The sequence below is a fragment of the Eumetopias jubatus genome, unplaced genomic scaffold (assembly GCF_037043125.1).
Source record: "Eumetopias jubatus isolate StellerSeaLion01/CBP00866 unplaced genomic scaffold, mEumJub1_p1.0 scaffold_8, whole genome shotgun sequence".
Lineage (NCBI taxonomy): Eukaryota > Metazoa > Chordata > Mammalia > Carnivora > Otariidae > Eumetopias > Eumetopias jubatus.
Window position 1 is genome coordinate 10,769,295 of NW_028274814.1, and position 20,880 is coordinate 10,790,174.

Here is a 20,880-nt window from a genome sequence, read left to right on the forward strand (position 1 = left end):
TCCAAGACAAAAAATTTAACTTTTATTAATTTGATGCTTTTGAACATAAAATAAACAAACATAAAAAACAGTTTAGTTTTTTAACTTGGAAGGGAAGATGCATTCACAGAAGTGGAAACAGGTATGTACATTTAGCAGAGACTCTAACCTCTGTGTTAGGTTAATGGTTATGAATGTATTTGAGCTACGGTGAGACATTTTACATCATTTCTTGTCTGAATGGGTCAATATTTTATTGAAAATGAACAAGATGTCACGGAAATAAAGTAGTAAAAATGCACTTGAGGTGAGAAGTGATTATGCCCATCACAAGAAGATACTGATGCGTTTCCCTTAGGATATGTTGCCTCTTTTCTTTTGCAAAGCTTTCATTAGATCGGACATGAAATCTTGCTCTCCGCTGCCTCCCCCGCCGGGCGGTGCTGGGTTCTCTTTCCTCTTTGGGGGGACTGGAGGTCTTTTGACGCCAACGGGGGGCGGCTTCGCGACCTCGGGGGCAGGTGCAGGTGGGGGCGGGGGAGGGGGCGGCAACGGAGAGCCCGCATCCCCTGCGAACGACGGCGGTGGGGGAGGCACGAAGTCTGGGGGAGCGTCGTTAAAATCGGGGGGCGGCGGAGGGAGCTGGTCGTCCTCCAGGGGCGGCGGTGGCGGGGGGGGCGGCAGAGAGTCGTCGGGCGGGGCCGGGAAGCCGCCGCCCGGGCCCTTGGCCCTGGGGGCTGTCTTCGGGCTGCCGCAGATGTCTGAAGACCGCCGCAAGGGAGGGGGCGGTGGCAGGCTGGACTTGGGAAGCTGGTGCGCCCTGGGCGCTCCTGGCTCGTGGTTACCAAGGGCTGGCTTCTTGTCCTTCAACAGAGCAAGCACAGCGTGACATTTCCATTGAAAGGTGAGGTCTGCCTCCCGAGGGGCGGGGGAGCCTCCATTCCTCAGGCCCTGAGACTACAGGTGGTTCGCGAGCTAGCTCCTCTATGCGTCAGGAGAATGACTCCAAATGGCCCTTAACAGTATTACCGATAACATTATTTAACGCTAATCTACCATGTCTTCTTCAGTAAATGGAACACGAGGTGTTTATTATATTTAGATTATAGATGTACCTCTTCCCAACGACCAAGTCATCGAAAGAGCTTTAGTGATACAGAGCTGAGCTAGTTATGGGGTTACTTCAGTCCTTACCTACCCTAAGCTCAGCTTAAGGAAACTCAAAATGGAAGCAAAATGGCTCTCCTGGCATTCCCATTCATGCCTTGGTTCCCAAGACAAGCCCCTCACCGCCCCCCCCCCCCGGGGGGGGGGCGGTTCTCAGCATATGCAGCCATAACATTTTTCTTGGTCTGAGTTGAGCTGGTTGTGAAGCTCAGTTGTCAGGAGCAGGCGTCTATAAAATTATTTTGCTTCTGTGTCACACCTCCAGTGGCCGAGAGGTGATTAAGAAGCTTCCCCAAACCTTCCCCAAAACTCCTGGCTTAGATGTCCTCCTTTGATTAGTACAAGGAAGATGGAAGGGAAAAATAAAACAGAGTTCTCTCTAGGCTACCGGTAAGCTTTGTACAAATCTGGGCACAAAGAATAACTCTCCTAGCAAAGAACTGTTCTGCTTTCTCTTGCATCAGTGATTGCTGGCATGGGAAGAACAAAGATGCCTTTTCCCAGGACTGTGGGCTACCAGGGAGAAGCCAATTACAGGCTTTTCTCCCTCTGGCATGACAACTTCAAGGGAGGTGGTGGGTGGACTGAGAATCCACACACCTGGTCCACAGTCTTAGATTTACCGTTTCTTAACTGAGTGAAAGTCGGCTGGCTAATCAGGGATAAAATGAGCATCATAGGCTTTGTTATTATCTAGGCCTCAAGGTTTTGATGACACCAAGTGAGCTAAATATGTGGCTCAGTTCTGTGGAGTAAAATCATGCTGCCCATGCTACTGCTGGAGGAAACCAGAACATCAGACTTGGCCAAAGGCTAAAGAGACACAGTCCTCCTTCTGCCGACAGTGGAATAGGTGATAATAGTAACTTAACATTTATATAATGCAACTTCCCAGGAATTTCAGGCAGCTTAGCTGAATCCCTCTGTTTTTGTGATAATTTTTATTGCAATTTACAGTTTATCAGGCCTTCATTTTTTTTCTTTTGCTTAAGCCACCTCTTACCACTGACGATTAAATTTAGAAGTTATTTTTTTTCTACCAAGTGCATTATGATTGAGTTTCTATTTTATTTGGTTTATTTGCTTGTCATGATAAGCTAGTTGACTAGTGATGCACTTAAAAACAATTCTCAACAAGCATTTTGGGAATTGATGTTCACACAAAGCAAAGTGGTTTCTATTCTGGGATCCTTTTGTTGCTTTCAGCATTTTCAAGTGTTTCTCTTCAGTTGGCTTTACAGGAACCATAGAAATAGTAAGAGCTGAAGGTGCAGTGCCTGATGTCGGACTTGAGAAGCTCATAAGAATATTAGAGAAACACAACTTTTAATGGTCTACAACGGTTTTCAGAAATTATAACAATTTCAATAAATACAAGATTTAATTGCTCCCACCACTGGCTGATGGACAAAATGAGAGGGGGCGAATGAAATGAAAAATAATGGAAGGTACAATTATTCAAGGCTGTTTGAATCACACGTGAAAAATACTCAACAGAATAGCCAGTTGAGATGTTACCAATTAGACTAGTAACTAGATTACAACTTTCAGCTACAATTTTCAGATTAAATAAATCTTCGCTAATCTCTACTGAAAAAAAGTTATAGAGAATGTTATATCAATTTGGCTATTCTTTTAAAATGTGTTTTCTTTTCCATCACCCTGAGGATGTATGTTGATCATTAACAGAAAAATATAAAATGCACATTTTCTACTAAAACCCTTTTAGTAGTCTTCTTATCTGGTTTTGGGGCTTAGTTAGCATTTAATATGGGGCTTCTGACTAACTGTTCTGTTTATTCAGAAAAAGATAAGTAAAAATCCCAAGGGCTTAACACTCAGGGTCCACTTTCAGAGTGCTAAAACCACTTGCCCTTCAGCAAGAAAATCCCTTCAGCCAAAATCAATGTAGCTAAATTAAAAATATTTACCAAGCATCAGCATTAAAAAAAAATTCTTCCATTTTCCTGGAGCAATGTGGTAACAGTTGGCTTTAACTTTCCATTCTAGCCGGTATAACTTTAAGATTAACAAAAAGGCAACTATCTAAATGAAATTATAGTGACTTCTTAGTTGTTGGAACTAGATTTTCTCTTTTTAGGAGAGCAGTTATCGGACACCGCTAATGGTTTAGAATATGGGCTTACTGGAGACAGGCTGAGAATGTCAGTTACTTACTCTCTGGCCTTACCTTAGTTGTTTCTGCATGCCTCTGGGCTTCTTCGAGAACAGCGCTAACAGAATGTGCGGCCTGGGGAATCTGACCATTGGCCTGGGTGGTGCCTGTTTTAAGTCCTGAGGGGGGTGGGGGGAGACAAGAAGAGTGGGTAAGGCATATTCAACATTCTTGCAAGTTCATCTAAAAACATAAAGTAGTTTATATATTTCCAAAGCAAAAGACAAGGAGTCACAGGTACACAGACCTTAACAGAAAATCTGAGGTTCTATGGCAGTATTTCATGAGATTCAGCAAAGGTTCAGGAAAGTGAATGCTTTATATAGGCTACAACACCTGAATTAACTAGGGGCCTAGAGAATAGCATATTCTGTTTTCAAAAACCTTTAAAGAAAAAAAATTATTTATTTATTTATTTTTAGAGAGGGAGAGTGGGGGCAGAGAGAGAATCTTAAGCAGGATCCACACCCAGCATGGAGCCCTACACGGGGCTGGATCTCAACAACCCTGAGATCATGACCTGAGCCAAAATCAAAAGTCTGACACTTAACTGACTGAGCTCAAAAGCCTTTTGATAACTGGAGAATAAACTTTGAAAAAACTGTTTAAAAAATTCCTGTTGTTGAAGATTTTTCTGAAATGTCTGTTTCTAGTTTCATACTATGCTGTGTACAGGAACAACTTTTGAGCATTATTCTCAACAAAATGTACTATGGGCACAACAATAGTAGACAGAGGGGACTGAGCAAAATGTGCAGACTCCGGAGATAACCTGGAATGGATTTGCTTCCAGAAAGTTCTGATAAATCCTTATTTTATTTTCCTGCCTTTTAATTTACCCTTTGTCGCAAAAGTGAGACTAACTGAGGTTTCACAGTTTTGAGGGAATCTGACAGATTTCTTCAGATGTCTGTGGATCTCTCTGGTTCCTTAGAGAACATCCTGGAAAGGCTGGCCATCTCTCCACACATGAAAGCCATTTCTCCAGTGCCACCCAGCCCATGATGATGACAAGAGGTCTTCTCATTGAGTGAACTCAGAGATTGCTTTAGCTACGCTCAGTGCCAGCTATTCTGTCAAATGCTTGTGAAATTACCGTTTGCTTGCTTCTTCAAATATTTTTCCAAAAGTTTCCATTCATCTACATAACAACTCAGAGAAGGCTGTTAAGAACTTGAGATTGGGAAGAAGCGAGAGTTTGATGGGATAGGATGTTAACAGGGCCTCAGAGTATCTCTCTACAAATTATTAAATACCAGATGAAAAATCTGTACAGGAGAGAAATCGGACAACACATTAGCCAAGTGGTCAAAAGGAACGTTTCCAATGAGGGGCAAACAGACATCGTATGCCTCCCATCGTGATACCCTGAGAAGGACATGAAGCCCTCACGCAGGATTCCCGCCAGAAATGCACTATCTGAAATGAATCATAAGGAAACATCAGACACATTCAAATTGAGGGGTGTTCTATAAAATAAATCGCCCTTATTCTTAAAAAGCTGTTAATGTCCTGACTGAAAAAGGCTGGGGGAATGTTCCAGATGAAGGGGAACTAAGGAGACATGGTAAGTAAATGCCATACACGATCCTGGGTGGAGCCTGAGCCAGGAAAACATGCTGCTATGGAAGGCACTGCTGAGATGGCTGGCAAAACCGGAACATAGGCTGTGGCTTAGATAATATTAATACGAAATTCCCTAGATCTGATAACTGTACTACGGTTAGTAAGAGAATAGCCTTGATTTTAGGAACCACAAAGGGAAGACTGGAGGGGAAAGGGGTATGAGATAGTCCGTCTACTCTCAAGTGGTTTGGAAAAAACACGTCTGTGGATAACATATGGAGAAGCGGGAGTTGGGAGATAGAAATGATAAGGCAAGTATGACAAATACTCAATATTGGTGATGTGGGGAAAGGGTTCTTTGTACTATTCCTGCAACTTTTCTGCGTGTTTGAAATGACTTCAGAATAAAAAAAGATATTTGTGTCCATTTATGCAGTTGAAATATTAGAACAGGCTAGAACCACGTTCTCTACTGCCAGTTTTTCATTATAAAATCCATGTTCCTATTCAGCAAGGACAGCCACCTCGTTGTTCTGAGCAGACCTTCGCTTGCCCTCCTCAGCACGCCCAAGCAGTGCTCTCCGCACGCCCGTGATGTGCCCTGTAAATGTGCATTTCTCTAGCTCTAAAGCTCATTAAACGTCTCTAATTAGCCATAGCTTTGTTCTGGAGGTCAGGAAGCAATAGGTCTAAACATCTTAAAGCCTTAGGATGTTTATACTTAAGACTTTCTTATTCATATTCAAATCCTTTCTTTATATACAAACACCTTTGTACAAAGTGAACAGAAACTGAAGGGGAATCCTGAAGACCGTCGGGGGAAATTCCTTTAAAGGGCACTAATGTATTTTCTTTTTGCTTCTTTTGCCCAAACACATACCTGGGCTGATTTCTCACCAACACAGTGTGTGTTTTTATGTTAACTAGGATGTCCTGGTCTTTAATGTGTCTGTGAGAACAAACGAATAATAATAATATCCCAAATGCTCCAAGCTGCTGTCTTCCCATGTACCAGGAAATCCAGTCTTTTCTATGGGCTCTCTGCCCCATCTGGGACAACCCATGGGTACCCACATAACCCATATATTCTGTAGGTGCCACTGACTTGGGATCTAGGTTGTCTGGGTTCACTGTATTAACAGTCCTTGCTGTCAAGTAGCAATATAGTCTTTCCCACTGTCTCTCTTGGAGTTCTTAGAGGAATTAGGGGTTGGAAGTTGATTAAACATATATGAGCCCCGGATGCTTTACAGGACTCAAGTGCATTCTGAAAATCGGTCCAAACCCCATGTCCCTCATTCTTAACTCACATGGTTTGTGAAAGGCCAATCCTCCCACTTGACCTGGCAAGTCAGAGGGCAGCAACCTCATGGGCACAGTGAGATCAATAGGAATGGGCACAAAACAGAGCCCTCCCAGAGATCGGGCTCTGTTTTTCAGAGATGGGGCATTCTACTTATAGTAATATTTATAGCTGTGTGAAAAATGTAAGGCTAGAAAATCACTGGCAGTCCTTGCCACCTAGTTTGGTTGTGGCGGGGGCTGGGGGGACAGTAGCTGGAGGGAGATGTAGAGTCATGGGGGGTTTTATTTTTATTTCATTTTATTTTTTTTTAAAGATTTTGTTTATTTATTCATGAGAGACAGAGAGAGAGAGGCAGAGGGAGCCTGATGCGGGGCTCGATTCCAGGACCCTGGGATCATGACCTGAGCTGAAGGCAGACGCTTAACCATCTGAGCCACCCAGGCGCCCCATAGGAGGGTTTTAAAACTTACTTGCTTGAAGAAGGGAGCAGTGTTAATGAGAAAGACCCAGTAGAGCAGAAGAGGTATAATAAAGCATCTGTCTAATCTTTGTCCTGAATTCCTGGCACAGAACTTCTAAAACCCTTGGTATTTCCAAAGTGATTGGAATGTCTTTGCTATTCAATGAACCCCTAGCATCACATCTGAGTTTATGCTAACAAGATGGCTTGGGATGCGGGTTGGCTATCAGAAACTCTAACAGGTGATTAGAGGGTTGGGGGCTTTGAGCTAACCCAACTTCTGGGGAGGGCACTGAAATCAATCATGGTCGATGAGAGGACAAAGAAGCTCTGCAGCCAGGACCCTCCCAGACCTTGCCCTGTGTGTGTCTCTTTATTTGTTATTATATCTTTATTTATTATAAAGGCTGGTCCTTTATAATAACATTATAATAATAAGGATAGCACTTTCCTGAGTTCTGTGAGTCATTCTAGTGAACTGTTGAAGCTGAAGGGGTAATGGGAACCCCTAAAATTGTAGCCAGTAGGTCAGAAATGTGGCTGGCATTGGGAGAAAGGCAGCCTTGCTGGGACTGCTGCCCTTGGCCTGTGGGGTCTGAGCTAATTCCAGTGGTAGGCATCAGAGTGATACTGCAGAAGATCTGCTGGTGTTGGAATAGGGGACCAGAGCATGCATGGAAGGACTGGCCCTTGTTAGAAAGTGACATAATGGACGCAGGCTAGGACGGGTACAGATGCAGGGAAGTTGTTGGGTTTGGTGGTGGGAAGTCAAAGGAGTTCCCATTTGATGGTTCCGTTTTCTCTGCTGAGAGTGAAGGATTTGGGGATTGGAAGTCTGAGGAGAGTGAAGAACATCTGAGACAATGAGAGAAACTAGGAATTACATTGATAGGAACAGGTTTTCTCAAAATTACTGGCATCTGGGACTAGAAAATTTTTTGTTGTGTGGGGGGCTGTCCTATGCATTTTAGGACAGGCAGCATCCTTAGCCTCTACCCATTAGATATCATAAGCATTTCCCCCAAGGTGTGATTACCAAAATTGTTTCTAAACATTGCCAAATCTTCCCTAGGGGGCAAGGTCACCCTCAGCTGAGAACCGCTAGTCTAGAGAACCAGAGTAAGATAAATAAGCAGTATTAAGGGCCCAGTTGTGGGTGATGTCCAGAGCTCTGTGGTGGAATCACTTGCTTGGTCTTTTTGGTGAGCAGCCCCCATCCTAAAGCTACCAGGGGTTCCACCAGGAGTCACCTCATTAGCATAACAAAGACACGATGGCTCAGGAAATTCCTTGGGCTCTTGCAGCTTTGTCAGGAATTGAGGCCAAAGACCAGATATATTTATTTTTTTAATTTCTTAAATTTAATTTTATTATGTTATGTTAATCACCATACATTACATTAGTTTTTGATGTAGTGTTTCAGATATATTTCTTTTTGAACCACAGAGACGGTCTGTGATCTGAATGATCTGAACAAATAGAGCTGATGCCAAAGATGATCCCCCGAGCACCTGACTGGATATGGCTCTTCCTGGCTGCTGACCACAAAACCCAAACTTCCTGACGGATGCCTCACTCAGCCAGAACCAGGCCAAGAAAACTGTTTGGGTGACAGGATGACTGTCAGTATACAATACACTAGCTGCTTCATTCTGGGAAATGGCTGATATGCCAATGCTTGTGAAAAATAACTAGAACCATTACTTGGTAAGAAACAGAGCTATTTGCTAAAGTCAGTGATCCCAATTTCAGAGAAAAGTGCTCAGAAGAAAAAATTCTTTGGTTGTCTGGAAAGCAAAGGCATCTTAGCGTTCCCTCGACTCAAAGGACTTAGAGCCTTATGGGCTCACCCTCAGTGAGTAAGACCTGAGGCCACAGGATCTGCCTCAGAAATAGCCCAGGAGCCTTTACTGGAATAGAGGCTGGTGCTCCTGGGAGAGATGCCCCAGATGGTCTCAGGATGCCTCATCCCAAAGAGTGACCCCATCTTGGGAAGGGGAAACTTGACAGCCGAGAACTCCAAGTGGTGTTTCACTCCCAAGCTGAAGACTGATAGAATTAGGAAACCCAACTCCCAACCAACCCCAGCAACCCTTTATTTAGTAACTCAATAAATATTTACTATATGCCAGGCTTGTAAACCCTGGGAACACAATGTGCAACCTGGTGAAATGGTCTTTTGTCCTTTGGAGACTTAGAGTCCAGTGGAGAAAACAGGCACCAAACACGTTCATGGATACATAAAATAATTACAAATCGTGGTAAGTGCTCTGCAGAAAACAGTTTTACTCAGCATAAACACTTCCAGAAACTCACTCTACACAGAGCAGCCAATCTGGACACATACAGTGAAAATATCTTTAGGTGTTGGGTCAAATCTGACGTATTGCACCTTCTACACTTTCAAGCTGCTTTTACCCTTTGAGCAGCAAAGAATACATATACTGGCCTTTGATATGACCATTCTCTAGCACTGAAGGACAATGACCAGAACTTTCCTGCTGTAAATGGTCCCAGTTCTTTCAACCATTATTTATCATAAAGACAAGGTGTTTGAATTACAGCTCAGCCACAGAGAAGACACTAGACACTCACTTAACCCAGCTTCAGAATTTCTTCAACTGTGGAGTGCGGGTAATAATCTATACTTTGAAGGGTTGGTGTAAGAACCAGAAATAGTCTATGTAAAATGATGCCTTGCACACACTTCGTCTCTCAAAATTCTGTCCTCCTCAAAATACAAACAAGAAGCTGTTATGTTACCAAAGAATGTGATGTCCAGGATTGGGTACAAGGCTCTGGCCATGATACCATGAGGCAAAACACTGGGGAATGATCTCGTCCTTTTCGTGGGCTGTCTGCTGGGTGCTAACGGAGCTTAGGACAAATATCACCTTTCTACTCTGATGAGACACAGTATTCTACTAGCTCACCCTACAACGGTGGTTACCATCTCATCAACAAGCATGTCATGAGAAAAGTGGTTGAAGCTTTGCTAAGAATCACTTATAAAGAAACAGATACAGGTGGGGGTGGAGATCTTGAGCCAACATTTATAAAATGTGTTGGCTATGTTTGAACATGAGCTCTAAGCTTTGAGCAAATGTCAGGGTTTCTTCTTTGCACAGTACCTGTAGCAGGTGGGGCGGGCGGCGCTGGTGGTCCCGTGCTCACAGTGCCCAGGTTTGTCCACCGGGAGGCGAGCCCGGCCCTCGCCATAGCCCGCTGATAGTTATCATAGAGAGTCTTTCCATACTGGGGAGAGAACACAAAAGAAGCAAGAAAGAAATCCATTTATCCCAAATCCTGCACCCAACTGCAATATATATATATATATTGAGGGGAAAAAGTACTTTATAGCTACTCTTTTTACTTCTTTCCTGAGTTGTTTTTTTTAGTGTATTTCAATAAAAAAATCCATAGATTGTTTTCATGTGTTAAGTAATTTTCCAGATTAGCAGAGTCAGTTAATGCTTTTACCCAGATGTTAGAGGAGGGCTTTTGCCACCCACTTCTGATCACCGTAGGTCTTCATGTAAATCTACCACAGGTTATGTGTTGTGTTTCTCAATACTACATATGCAAAGCTTTCCACGACTAAATAAAGATCTGAGAAGTCTCATGGGAGAGTAAACCCTTGATTTTCAGGTCGTTGAGGGGGTCTGTGTTTGCATCACTCTTACCTATTAAAAAAACCCTGTGGGCAAGAAAGTAAGATGGCATCAGCAGCACTGACCCATTAAGGATGGGTCAGCCATTTCCAAGTAGCACAGAGACTGCACCCAGGTCAGGACGCTGGTATGCAACTCCAGACAGGGGGAGTCCACATGCTCTCTCACCTTGGCAATCCTTATTCCCATGACCCACTGGTTTAGGGTTCTCGCGTCGTCACAGCAGAGATATTTGATATACTGGGACTCCTTTTGAATTTGGGGATGCTAGAAGAAAGTAATTTCAAAGATCATTTATAAACTATTTATTAGCATCTTTCGAGTTTTTTTTAAAAACTTAACAATGTATGTGATTTCCTGAGGTGGTGGAAAATTGCTGGTAGCAATTTTAGGATTAGGAATAGGGGTGCCTTTTATTTTTTTATTTTTATTTTATTATTTTTTAAGATTTTATTTATTTATTTTGAGAGAGAGAGATGAGGGGCAGAGGGAGAGGGAGAGAGAATCTCGAGCAGACTCCCCGTTTCCCCGATGAGCGCGTAGCCCAATGCGGGGCTTGACCTCATGAGGAATAGGGGTACTTTTAAATGGACTAAATTTTGAAAGGATTTAAGAAACCTGTGACATGATTTATCATAAGCACTTCTTACTGTATTATCAAAATAATTTTCTCTTCTGCTTTTTTAGCTTTTGAAAGCCTTCGCATATACCATGTCTCCTTTCCCACAAGAAATCCGAGTTGTCTCTCCATTTATCAGATAAGGGACCTCACCTGATGTAATTTTTATGTCACAGAATTAATGCTCCGTGACTCCCAGTCAGACCCCGGGGTAGTTGTTACCAGGAATTCAGGATTTCACCCATTCTAATTGTCTTCTCCTACCCAAACTGGCCACTTTGGCCTCTGGAGGGATGGCCCAGAGAGGGAATATTCTGTCTTTTCTGAAGTGGCAATGGCTTGAGGCGCTGCACTAGGATCCGGGTCTTCCAGGAGCTCACGGTCAGAGAGAGCAATGATACCGGCAGGAACGAAGAGGAGAGAGAGAGAGACACTGGTCTCTGGTCATCAGATCACCCTGGGCCCCTCTTTTTTAATCCTCGTTGCCCTTGTAATTTCTGTTGTGTGTGGCTGTCTCTGATAGACTGTGTACTCCATTAGGGTGGGGACCATGTCTGTCATTCACTGCTGAAGACCCCCAGTGCTTAGCACATGCCTGGTGCATGACCAATATTCTGGTCCAGAGGTGGAAATACTTGTTGAAGGAAATAAATAAGAGCAAGCTTTCCTGTTCAGCCAGAAGTCTTATGGCTACAAGGTGAGGGGCAGGCAACCAAATCTAGATTCTAAGATTTGTGCCACGTGAATTTTCACGGGTCGTTGTCATTTTTTAAAAAAGATTTTTTTATTTATTTGAGAGAGAGAGGGAGAGCACGCCAAGAGCAAGTGGGGGGAGGGGCAGAGGCAGAGGCAGAAGGGAGACAGGCAGAGAGAAGCAGACTTTCCGCTGATCACGGAGCCCCAGGCAGGGCTCCACCCCAGGATTCCCAAGATCATGACCTGAGCCGAAACCAAGAGTCAGAGGCTTAACTGCTGAGCCACCCGGGCGCCCCGGGTCATTATCATTTTTAATAAGTTTCATTATATAGAAAAATAATTATAACCATAACCATTGTGTGTGCACGTGGGTGTTTGTGTAAGACCAACTCTTCTGCCTCCACCTCTCAGAGCAGCTTGCTAATCCTGCTAGCATGGGGACAAAGCGGTGCTGAAATGGAACGCCAAGCGAGTCTTGGGAGCTGGGAGCCGTCTTCCGGGGCAGGAAAGGAGCGGAGCTGTCAGTTCCTCTCTTAGGGTATCGCACAGACCTTCACTTTTGCTTTTGGCTTCATCACTGACCATCAAGGAAATGGCTATTTTCAAAGTTGATCTAAGTCAAGGGCAACGTGCCTTTGAACGTCAGTTTGAATCTGGGAAGCAGCATCCGGACTAGTCTCCGTGCTGATCTTTCCCACAACTCAGTGGCATTGCTGTCATTGCCCAGAAAGGATAACAAGACCCGTGCAAACTCGAAGAGCTTGATGAGAGGTTAGTAAGTTTGGGTTTTACAGATGAGAAAACTGAGGCCCAGAGTAGTTACTATATATTTTACACCATGGTCCACTAGACTCTTGGAGGTCTCTTGTCCTGCTACCTAGAATTTCTGTATTTATATTAAGCTATTAGGCCAAAATTCCAAACTTTAAAGATACCACAGAAAAAAATTCGGAAATTGTAAAGAATTCTTCCTTTTAGCCTTTTGACCCAGTTGAGGAAAGTCCACCTTCATACTTTTCTCTGTGAACGGACCATTCTCTTTGTTGAGGTCCTTCTGCTCTGAGAATTTGCATCCGTATCATTGGAAGAATGGTCTTAGGAGTTTTCCTGAGGGTGACAATACGGGGCTCCCCGGTGTTGTTGTAGTTTTCCATTCTGGCCAGCAGATGGCAGCATACACTCCTGAATGGCTGCTGTGCATTTTTTTTTCCCCCCCGTTACAGGGATTCAAAGCTTCCTCACTAATTCTGAACGTTAGATTTTAGCTTTATTATAAATGTAACCCCAGTGACCATCCTCTATGGGGGCCTTTAAAATGGAAACTCTCTATCAACTCAGATAATGTGGCCCAGCAGCAAAAATGGATTTGTAACATTAATTAACTGGAAGGTCATATGGATGACAAGTGACTTATTTCCTGGATGGAATGTAACATTCCACAGATTTCTGCAACACTCCCTCCAACAATGGAATCCGCAAAGTAAGACCGAAGTTCTTGTCTTTCGGTACCTGAAACACAGCTCCCTGACTTACAGCAGCATTCTCGTTGACGGTCATGCAAGAGGGGCAAACTTGGGTCTCTTCAGCAACTTAATGCTCATAATTTTTCTTAGAAAGCAGTTATTATTTTTTTTCTGAGAAATTTTTAAAGTGAACATTGTTACCTTGGGCTTGCTATCTTAAAATATTCTTCGTTTGTTTTTTCGTTCATGCCTCGCGAGAGCCAGGTTCCTAAGAGCAGACTATAAGTCACGTTGTGCTTGCAATGAAGTGCACAAATCAGCTGTCTGGGTAGAGGTACCCACTCAAACAGCACAATAAATAATTTCTTAAGTATGTTATTTATCCAAATAGAGTAAAATGTGGTTATTCCATTGAACATAATGGGTTTTGAGGATAAAACAGAGGCAAGAACTCTTCAACTTGGGTTCTGACATGGCCCCCCATGAGGTAGAAGTACAGACCTTGGTTCATTCTCACTGACTTCCTTACACTACATGCATACTACAAATGTACATGGGAGAGTCAGCATCCGATGACCTCAGAGGTTGCTTGCAATCATCAGATTTTATGGTTCTAAGACGAGCTATCTAGTGGGTACGAGGCTCCTTCCTGCCTCCCAGGCAGTCGTTCAGTAAGTCACTGTGCTTGTTTTCCAGTCATGGTTTGGGACCTTGCCAAGGGGTTTCCTCCCTGACTGGGCCTTGCCAAGGGGTTTCCTCCCTGAAAAATTATTTGCAAAGGGGTTTAAGGAAAAAAAAATGCTGGTTCAGTACCACTGGCCAGACTCTTGTGCAATTGGTTGGATTGTTCCTGAAAGAGAGAAGGTCTTTCATGCAGCACAATACACAAGGGTCAGGGCAACTGCAGAACATTACTGTTAAAAAGGATCTTACAGATCCTCTAAACTGAGGTAACTCTGTGTTACAAAGGAGAAAACTGTGTCGAGAAAGTTTAAGCCAAAGCCGAAGGAATGGCTAAGAACTAAGGACCTGTGCATTCACCAAATACCTCGGGGTGCTAAGAAATATGCCTGTCATTAATAAGGATGAGTAAGAGGCTCACACCATAATTAGGAAGTGGTGGCTGGGGATGTTGCTGGGGAGACATATGTCAACAAATATATGATTATTCTATGATATGGTGAATTTCATAGTAAAAGCTTGAAAACAGAGAATGAGAAGGGCTCTTTGGAAGAAGTGTATTCTATCACTCGATCCCATCTGAGGCACATCTAGAAATTCTGTGTGGCTAAGGCCTGGGAGCCATGGAAAGAAGAGGCAGAAAATGAGCTGGAGCCAGAGTCCAGGGCCTGGTGTAAAGCTCGCATCTGGACATTGTCCTGTAGGCATCAGACATTTTAGAAGAGCAGAGGGATGCAGGCAACCCCCGGCAGTGATGTGGAAGATGGGCCTGGAGTGAGGGGGAAGGGCAGACAGAGAGGGCTGGATGAGAGACCTCTCTGATGGAAAATCAGAGGTTGATGATGGATTGGACAAGAAAGGGAAGGGATTTCTAGGATGGTTTCTCTATCCGTAGCTTGGAAAAGTAGTTGTGTATTATGGGTGTAACTGTGTCCCTTCTAAGGATATGTTGTAGTCCTAACCCCTGGTACCTGTGAATGGGACCTTATTTGTAAATAGGACCTTTGTAGACATAATCTAGTTAAAATGAGGTCACGCTTGATTATGGTGGGCCTTAATCCAGTATGACTGGTGTCCTTTGTGGGAAGAGAAGAAAACACAGACATGCAGAGTGTGGAGGGCACGTGATATAGAGGCGGAGATTGGCGTTAGGTGGCTGTAAGCCAAGGAATGCCAAGGATTGCCAGAAATGGACAGAAGCCAGGAGAGAGGCATGGAGCAGATTTTCCCTCAGAGGCCTCCAGAAGGAACCAACCCTACGGACAACTTGATTTTAAACTTCTGGATTCCTGAATTGTGAGAGCATAAATCTCTGTTGTTTTAAGCCAGCTGGTTTGTGGAACTTTGATATGGCAGCCCCCCAAAAGTAATACAGTTGGGGATGGTCCCACTCATCTTGAGTGGGACTGCAGAAAGGAAGAGTTTGTGAGGGTGGAGAGAGAGCTGAAAACACGGGTTATGGCTGAAGTGCCCCTGGGCACAGTTTTCTCAGGTACAGAACTGGGACGAGAAGGTGAGACAGTTCTCTACAGACTGGGAATTATCAGTGTGCAGAAAACAGCTGGAGATGTGGCTGTGAATACGATTCCTCCGAAACAGCAGGAGGCTGGTGAAAACAGAATATTGAACCCCGGAGAACATTCCAGTGTGTGTGGGAGGAGGAGGACCCCGCAGAAATGGAGGAGCAGGTGGAGAGAGAGAGGGGTCTGGGTTGAGGGCGAGGCTGTTATCACCAATGCAAATGAGGCCAGGAGGACCAGAAGCCTGAGGATTGAAACGGCTGACTGTTCGCCAGAAACTGTAATAAGAGCTTCAGCACAGGAAGGAGGAGAAGCCAGCCAGAGTGCAAGCTCCACAAAGCCAAGTTCTTTGTTTTGTTTGCTGTGTGTCCTAAGGTCCTGGATAGCAGTGGGTTGGAGAGAAATATTTTGGAATGAATGAGTTTTACTGACAGAATAAAAGTTGAGGACAAGGAGGACCTACTGCTCTCTCAGGAAGTCTGAGCGAAAGGGAAGGCAGAAGCCAAAGGTGTGGGAAAGATCAGAGGGAAGTGATTTGGAATACCCGCCCAAGGAATATTTGAATGTGTTGTAGCCCAAAAGAAGAATTCTCTGGAGAGAGGATGAAGACGCTGAAGCAAAAGGGAGTCACGGATGGTGCGGTCCCAGGGAAGGTTAATGTTGGAGGGACTGGCCTTGGAGGAAGGAGCCTTTTCCTCTGAGACACAAAGTTGGAAGGATGACGACTGTGTTAGATTAAGTTTAGAGGTAAACAGGAAGTAAACCAGGGCAACTCAATCCTGCCCTTTTCTGTCTTCTCCAATTAGAAGGCAAGGTGTGCTGACTAGAGAGGTTCATAGGTGAGAGACTCTTTGAGAAGAGTATAGATGATGTCAGGGGATGAGGTAGGAGACTGAGTTGAGCAGAAAGCAGGGGGAAAACCTGCTAAAATCTTCTGTGAGTGCAGGAGCTGACCTGGTCAGCAAAAAGCAGACTCAAGAACCAAAAGTGAGCTACTTAGCTCAACTGTATGAGCCCCACATCTGTTGAATGAATGAACGAACAGATGTGCACTTGTGCACATGTGATGTGGCTCTTGAGTAGGCTAGGGAAAGGAAGGTGCAGTACTAGGAGAATGTTGACCCTAAATCTTAGCTCTAAGAGATTCAAGATAGGAGTGAAGAGGGAACCGCCATCTTCCAGTAATTCGCCAAAATGACCAGCACAAAGGGAAAGAGGGGAGGTACCTGCTATATGTTCTCTAGGCCTTTTAGAAAACATGGAGTTGTTCCTTTGGCCACATACACGCAAATCTATAAGAAAGGTGATATTTTGGACATCAAGGGAATGGGCACTGTTCAAAAAGGAATGCCCCACAAATGTTACCATGGCAAAACTGGAAGAGTCTACAGTGTTACTCAGCATGCTGTTGGCATTGTTGTAAACAAACAAGTTAAGGGCAAGATTCTTGCCAAGAGAATTAACATACGCATTGAGCATATTAAACACTCAAAGAGCTGAGATAGCTTCCTGAAGTGTGTGAAGGAAAATGATCAGAAAAAGAAGGAAGCCAAAGAGAAAGGTACTTGGGTTCACCTGAAGCGCCAGCCTGCCCTACCCAGAGAAGCACACTTTGTGAGAACCAATGGAAAGGAGCCTGAACTGTGGGAACCCATTCCGTATGAATTCATGGCATGATAAATGTAAATAAAATAAAAGACCTCAAGACTGTAAAAAAAAAAAAAAAAGATAGGAGTGAAGAGTTTGTTCTCAAGAGAACACACTTCACGTTTAACAATAAGCATGAGGTGACCTTGGCCAAGTTCATGAACCTCTGGGAGTTTCTGTTTCCACATCTACAACGTAGAGATGAAAATGCCTCCCTTGAAGGGTTGTTGAAAGATTAAGTGAAATAATGTATGAAAGGACCCAATGCAGAGCCTGTAACATGAGAGGGCATATTACTATTAATATTAATGACAGAGGGATAATAATTAATAATAATGACAGCACAGTGGGGCAGGGAGCTTGATGTGCACATCTGTTCATTCATTCATTCAACAGATGTGAATTAAGCATTTAATACTGATTCAGGCTCTGGAACATAATAGTAAACACAAAAGAAAAAGTCCCTGCCCTCGAGGTGTTTATATTCTACTACGGTAGAAAGCCAATAAAAATATAAAACGTTGCATAATATAATTTCAGATTATGAAAACTTCTGTGAGGAAAATGTGGCAGAGTAAGGGGTAGAGAGAAGATGAGTTAATGGAGCAGAATTCCAATGCTCTTTCCATGATAACTCCACGGGCTCTGAACAGACCTCGATAAAAACATTTCTCCTGGAAGGTATTTACTTCCACTGACCCATCGCATTTAGCCTCAGAGTGGAGTGAGAAAGAATTCACAAAGGAGGAACTTCATCACAGGCTCAGAATGGGAGTGTGCATCAAAGAAAAAGTACAAGGAAAGAAATGATTCTCAAGTACCAACTCCTTTCCTTGGATTTTGGCATCTTTCCCGTGAGTGTGCACAAGGGACTGAGGAACAGGTGACGTCTATTCTGCTTTCTCAGAGTGAGGTCCCGGCAAATGGCGGCAGCAGCAGCACCTGGGAATTTCGTGGAAGAGCTAATTCCTGGGCCCGACCCCAGACCCACTGAATCAGAAACTCTAGGGGCCCAGAAACCTGTGTTTTAACATCTCTCTTGGTGATTCTCAGGCACAGTACAATTTGAGAACCACTGGTCAACAGAAATATTACTAATGATAAAGTGTTGTAATCATGACTACCAATTAATGAGTGCTATGGTTCTAGACATGGAACTCAGGGTGCTTTGAACATACCTTATTTAAGCCACATAAGAAGGGTTGGGTACAATCATCCCCACTTTGTAGGAGAGGGCAATAAGGTGTAGAGAGTGTCGATAATGTGCCAGGTGACAGGCCAGGACTCACACTCTCATCTCCTGACAGCAGGAAGGTGGACTGTCATAATCAGTAAGCTCACACTGAATAAGACACTTGCGGACTGGATTTCTCAATCAGTGCAATGGCTATGGGATCATACAATCTCTTGATCTGTTTCTCCATATCCCGAATTCCTTTTGTCATGTATAGACATATTCTTTGAATTCTGTACATCTGTTCACCCTAATGAAATATTTTAATGTCAAAAGATTTTTTTTCCGTAGCGGACAGAAAGGGAAATAAGTGACCAAATGTTCATAAACAAGTTAAGTTCTCCAAACTGCGACAGACCCTTTTACTCAGCAAATTAATAACAATTCCCAGTATTTTGGGAAGGTACTGAGAATCATGCTTAAGAGCAGAATGAGCAGGGTGACTGCTCATAAAATTGGTTTGAGAACAAAACTGATCACATTCTGAGGAAAAGGGAAATGTTCCATGAGGACTGTTCCTGACTCCTGTCCATTTCTGTATCTATTATAGGCCTGCTTTTTTCTCTATCTTGGAGCCCTGTACCACCCCTAAACCCCACTTCAGAGAAGCCCCCAACCCTCTCCTGAAGGCTTAGGCCTTGGATATGCGGGTTTTGTTAAACATTTTTTTTATTTTTATTTTTTTTGGATATGCGGGTTTTAGATGTTCTAGTCCAATACCCTGGGTCTCAGCATGGCCATTCTTGGTGCAGCCCAGAGTTACCTGCAACCCAGGTCAGATCATTCAAATCATGACTCCAGGACCTACTTCCAAACTTGTGAATCGGCATGAGAAACCAAGTTCCGGTCCTGCTTGCTGTGTCTAAACCTCCTCCTGGGAACCTCCGGGTCTGGGATCTTGTCTTTCTCTCACCAGACATCCCTGCTGAGCCTCTGGGCCCCAGCCCTGGGTTTGGGGCCTTTGCTCCCTCCTGACCACTGTCATTCAATTTGTCTGCTCTAAAGTGTATTCCATTACCAACTAAGCCCTAACTGTGGATGTTTGGAGGTAGGACACATTCTAATACTCTGAGTGTAAAACTTGGCTGTGCTTAGGGAAAACAAAAATTCCTGGGCCCCATCCTTAAGCATTTTGAGTCAGCATTGAGTCATTCCAGGGGCCTTGGAACTTGTATTTTTACCATGAGTCTGAGTCAGCCAGATACTGACCAGCATTTCAGAACCTCTCTCAAAAGCTTCTCCCTGCTTGAGATGTGGGCGTTAGAATGCACGTGTAGAAATGAGGGCGTCCAGTCTGGTAATTTCTCAGGGTCTCAGAATTCCAAACAAGGGCTATGGGGTCAGACAGGAACACAATGAAGACACGGTTCAGGCCGGCTGGTGGCAGGCGTGGGGCTGGGCAGAGATTTTGCAACCTAACAAACAGCAGTCTCAGAGAGGGGCCTCTGAGCCACCACCTGGTTGCTTTCTTTCTTTTTTTAAGTAGGCTCCACACCCAGCGTGGAGCCCAATGCAGGGCTTAAATTCTTGACCCTGAGATCAAGACCTGAGCTGAAATCAAGAGTTGGACGCTTAACCCAGGTGCCCCCACCGCCTGGTTTCTTATCCTGGTTCAGCCACTTACTGGTTGGGGAGTCTCTGTGCTCAGCTTCCAAATCTATATTTTAGGGAGAATTATGGCTCTTACCTCAAAAGGTTGGTAAGAGGATTAAATGTGTTAATGTATGTAAAGTGCTTAAAACATTGCCTTATAGATGCTATGTGTTTGTCATTATTCTCACTACCCCGTCTATGCCAGGAACAGAAAAGGAGATGTGGGAACCTGAAGTAGGCAGGACATTCTCCTCATCTCTCTTCCTTCTGACCCAAATGGACCCTTGCCTCAGGGCCTTTGCACTTGCTGTTCTTGTTTCTGGAATGCTCTTCCCTGGGTAATTCTTCCTCCCGCACTTTACTCACATCTTTTACTAAATGTCATTCCCTCAGAGACCCTTTCCCTGACCAACCCATTTAAAGAGGCCCTGGTCCTGGCATACTCTGTCCCCTACCCTGCTTCATATTTATCCAGAGCCTTAGCATTACCTGATACCACTTTTTTTTGTTTACTGCCATTTCTCTCACACTGAATATAAACTCCATGAGAACAGGGATTATTATAAGCTTGGTTCACTTCTGTATTCCTAGCACCTGGGACAGTACCTAGCAGATAGCTGGCATTCAATCAATATTGAGTAAGTAAATGAATGAATGAATGAATGAATGAACAAACGAACGAACGAACGGATGAATGTCCAGGCTGCCTGCGCTCAATCAGAGTTTTGGGAACGTTTGGGTCTAGGAGACAGACACCCAACTCCTGGAGTAACAGATCCGTGACAACATCACACTAGTGTGGGCACCTCTGAGATCATTTCTAATGACGTGGTCCTTGGCAAAGAATATGTTTGCTATACGTGTTAAATGTTAAGTGTTGTCCTCCACTTATGAAAATGATATAAACCTATAGTATAGACTTTGAACCACTTCCTCAGGAGAGGTGACATGGGCACCCACATGGAGTGTGGCAGCATACATTTCTAGGAACATGGTGATGGGGTTCTTCCGTGGTGGGGGGTGGGTGACTGACCTACAAAAGAATCTTACCAGGAACCTGGTCTTATTAACACCTGCTCCACAGACTTCCATCCCAGATGGA

General features: G+C 44.0%; 1 protein-coding gene and 1 pseudogene across 1 annotated transcript in view; one reads left to right on the forward strand and one right to left on the reverse strand.

Annotated features, from left to right (window-relative positions):
* The window catches only part of APBB1IP (amyloid beta precursor protein binding family B member 1 interacting protein), a 103,794-nt gene continuing 82,914 nt past the window's right edge, over positions 1-20,880 (reverse strand). The window contains exons 11-14 of the mRNA XM_028114137.2: positions 10,494-10,592; positions 9,786-9,909; positions 3,338-3,441; positions 1-843 (exon numbers count right to left, since the gene is read on the reverse strand). Of these exons, the coding sequence (XP_027969938.2) occupies positions 334-843; positions 3,338-3,441; positions 9,786-9,909; positions 10,494-10,592 (837 nt within the window). The 3' untranslated portion in view covers positions 1-333. The remainder of the gene's footprint in view (positions 844-3,337; positions 3,442-9,785; positions 9,910-10,493; positions 10,593-20,880) is intronic.
* LOC114217305 (large ribosomal subunit protein eL21 pseudogene) lies at positions 16,496-16,981 on the forward strand (annotated as a pseudogene).